Source organism: Lygodium microphyllum, chromosome 24, assembly GCF_053477565.2.
Source record: "Lygodium microphyllum isolate KBCC chromosome 24, Lygodium_microphyllum_v1.1.10, whole genome shotgun sequence".
Taxonomy (NCBI): domain Eukaryota; kingdom Viridiplantae; phylum Streptophyta; class Polypodiopsida; order Schizaeales; family Lygodiaceae; genus Lygodium; species Lygodium microphyllum.
Window position 1 is genome coordinate 117,954,491 of NC_141158.1, and position 3,341 is coordinate 117,957,831.

The following is a 3,341-nucleotide window of genomic DNA, read 5'->3' on the forward strand; positions in this document are numbered from 1 at the left end:
ACATAGTCTAAAGGGTGTCGCACTTTTTAATCTCTAATAAAAACCTTAATGTTTTTGTATGCTTAAGAAGAGAACCTAAGAGCAACAAGTTGCACATACAAAAAATTCTACACTTAAGATTCTAAAGGAGGTGTATAGAATGGATATGTTTTACTTGGTTCTTTCCTAAACTATCAATGTTTGATTATTTTTTCATCAAAATACACAACATTATGTTGTTCATGTATAGTACTTAAAGGCACGTTATTTATATGGTTTCTAAATGCTATCATGTTCTCATTCTTCTTCATAAAGTTAGGACGCTTCATTTGAAGGGATTGTATGCAAACTCGAACAAAGATCAGTACATGCGGTCTATCTTGAATATAATCACTTTAAAATAAGATGCCTTTGAAAATTTAGTCTTGAAATTTGAATTTCTTTGGAAAAATACATATTTTGAAATAAGGTGTGAGGAAAGTCTAAGTTGGACAACATGCTTCAATAAATCCATGTGTCCAAGTGAGACAATCATACCATTGGTGAAAACCTGGCCTTAGATCTGGCCAAAGAGCTTCTGGGGCCACCTCCTCTTGTTTATTAATCCACTCAATGAACACTTGCTCCACATCAGAGTGGGGTAGACTCCCTAAGATCTTGATGAGGGCGTCCTCAAGTGCATTGAGGGTAGGGGGGAAGGGTGTGCTACCTTCAGTGGTGATGGGCCGAGGGAAGGAGGAGTTTTGGACGGTATCAAGGAGGAGGAAGAGGCGATGGCGGCAAGGAAGGAGGGCATTGGTGTCGGCAACCTGGTGGAGGAGGGCGTGGAGGAGAGTAAGGAGGTCACTGTGGCGGTGGAGGGAGAGGGCACGAGTGCAAGCCTCAGAGAGGAGGGCAGACCAAGAAGAAGAGGCTCGGAGTGGGGGAGAGCCAATGGAACCCACATCATTGTGAACCTCCTCATCCTCATCAACAACATAGTCATGCTCCTCCTCCTCCTCCTCCTAGTGGGCAATGTTCACAAAAACTCGAGGTTTAATGTAAAATGAATCAAATTGCAAACTTTCTTTAATGGAACCTTCAATATCTAAAGAGAAAAGCTTTGAAACATAGAGCTTTTAGATATAACAAATTGGCAAAGATACAAGCAATCTAATTCAAACACAAGAAGTTTTAGACATTTTCCTTATATAGGAAAAGGGGTTGTGCTCCCTTGCTTTTTCCCTTTAGTGGTCAACATCATAGGCTTTTGCTTGAGAGGCATGGCATACCTAGCTAGATGAACGTAGGAGCGAGGGGCTGCTAACTTGTGGGGTTGGAGCTAACCGCCCCCCTAACCCTAACCGCACTTAGCTAGGTATGGAGTCTCTCCCCTACAAAAGCTCATGATATTGTTGTACTTGACATTGTGTGAATTATAGTGGGTATTCTTTAAGAAATCTCTTGAGAATTTAACGTTAAAGGTGTTCGTATTTTTTACCAGAAATGTTTTCGGGGAATATTGCTCTGGGGGTGGTGAGTCAGGGTGATGGACAAATGGTTGGTCACATGTGCCGGCTGGAGGATCATGATGGTGATGGTGATGGCGATGATCATGATGATGATGGGGGATGGCATTAGGAGGATGGAGGAGTGTGAGGAGGAGGGGGGTGGAGAGGTGGTGGCTGAGGAGCCTCTCCATCATCCACATTGCGTCCTGGAGATGGAGTTCAGAGAGGATAGGGTTGGTGGAGACGGCTGCCGCCGCCGCCCATGCCTCCAAGCTGCGCTGGCACTCTTGCGTCATGAAGGCAACGCTGGCGTCCATGGCTCGCCGCCTGCTGCTGCTGAGTAATGATGATTGGGAGGAGGATGAAGAAGAGGGAGGGCGGCTCAGCGCATGGCTCAGCGCTGTCAGCCATCTCTTCCTGCTGAACCTCGTCATCGTCGCAACAGTACCAACTACAACAACAGCAGCATCGGCATCATCGTTGCGACAACCCTATCATCAGCGGCATCGTCGCACAACAGCCGTCATATCATCGTGGTCGTCGACGGACTGCTATCATCAACATCTGTGCCCCTTCCGATCTCTTATTCCCACACACACGCACGCACGCACGTCTCATTAGCGATGATTAGCCTTCAGCGCCGCTCGTTACCCCGAATATATATATATATATATATATATATATAAAGGACGACCCGTCATAATGCTACTTTTTTTGTCACAATTGGTTGCCATTAGCAAAGCACTCAAAGTCGTTCAAATCGTCCATGGAGAAGGAAAACCACCTTGCTCTTGATTGCTAGCTTGAGTATCTTATTAATGAGACTCCAACATTCACTTCTTTACTCGGATTTTTTTCACAACATAAAAAACCATATCGACAACCATTGTAGACAAAAACAGTATCATAGCCTTTTTTTTCATAGAGATGCTTAATGATCAAGTGGCACAATGTAGCCTATGGTGCTAGAAAGATGCCTACTTCTACTTTTAGATTTCACACTGTCAAGTTTGGTGCCCCTATATTAGCCCATTTATCCTAGGGGGTCATGTCTTCCAAGCAAGCTCCAATGTGTCCTATAGCTAATGTGCCTTGGATGTGATATAGGGGAGAGGGCTAGGGGGTTAGAGACTAAGCTTGGTAACCACACCCAACCAACATCACTAATTTGAAAATCCCAGGGTGTAATGGAGTGTAGTGAAATTAGAGGTTTTGCCTCTCTCTCTCTCTCTCTCTCTCTCTCTCTCTCTCTCTCTCTCTCTCTCTCTCTCTCTCTCTCTCTCTCTCTCTCTCTCTCTCTCTCTCTCCTATTTGAGAATGGGAGTCATGAGATGTGGATGTGGATGGAAAAAGGTTGGGCGATTGGATTTTGTAGACGAAAAACGGTCATAGGATTTTGAGGTGTTTGTAGCCTAGGTGATAGAAGTGGTAAGAATCATGGGTTGCAAGGGATGCGATGGATAAGAAATAGTTCCTATTAGCACTAACCTTTCTCTCCTAGATGTCATCAAGTAACTCTAGGAAATAAATAGAAAGAAGTATAGCATGGAGATAGAACTATACCATTGTTGGGGTCAATCAATCCCCGTGTTCATTTAAAATAATAGAGTTGTGAGTCATTCTTCATAAGGAGTTGGGAAAATGGGAAGAAGCAATATGAAGTGTCTAATATAATGGATAGTTGTGACAAAAGTATGGTCGAAGAAATTGGTGGATTGAATAAAGACTGGACTAGGTCTTTGGGATGAAAATACTAGGTACAATTAGGATGTTGGGCAAAGATATTTGGGATTTTTAAAAATGTGTATGAGACATCCTTATTAGGGTCAAAGGTGCTACCAAATCTTTAAGGGTTCAAGTAGTTGGCTAGGT

At 43.5% G+C, this 3,341-nt stretch overlaps 1 protein-coding gene across 1 annotated transcript; it reads right to left on the reverse strand.

The window, feature by feature from the left end:
• Positions 1–389: 389 nt before the first annotated feature.
• LOC148015559 (uncharacterized) lies at positions 390–2,086 on the reverse strand. The gene is made up of 2 exons (XM_087665740.1): positions 1,460–2,086; positions 390–983 (listed from the first exon to the last, which is right to left on the reverse strand). The coding sequence occupies exons 1-2, from the start codon at positions 1,901–1,903 to the stop codon at positions 462–464; spliced, it is 966 nt and encodes a 321-aa protein (XP_087521866.1). The 5' UTR covers positions 1,904–2,086; the 3' UTR covers positions 390–461.
• Positions 2,087–3,341: the final 1,255 nt, after the last annotated feature.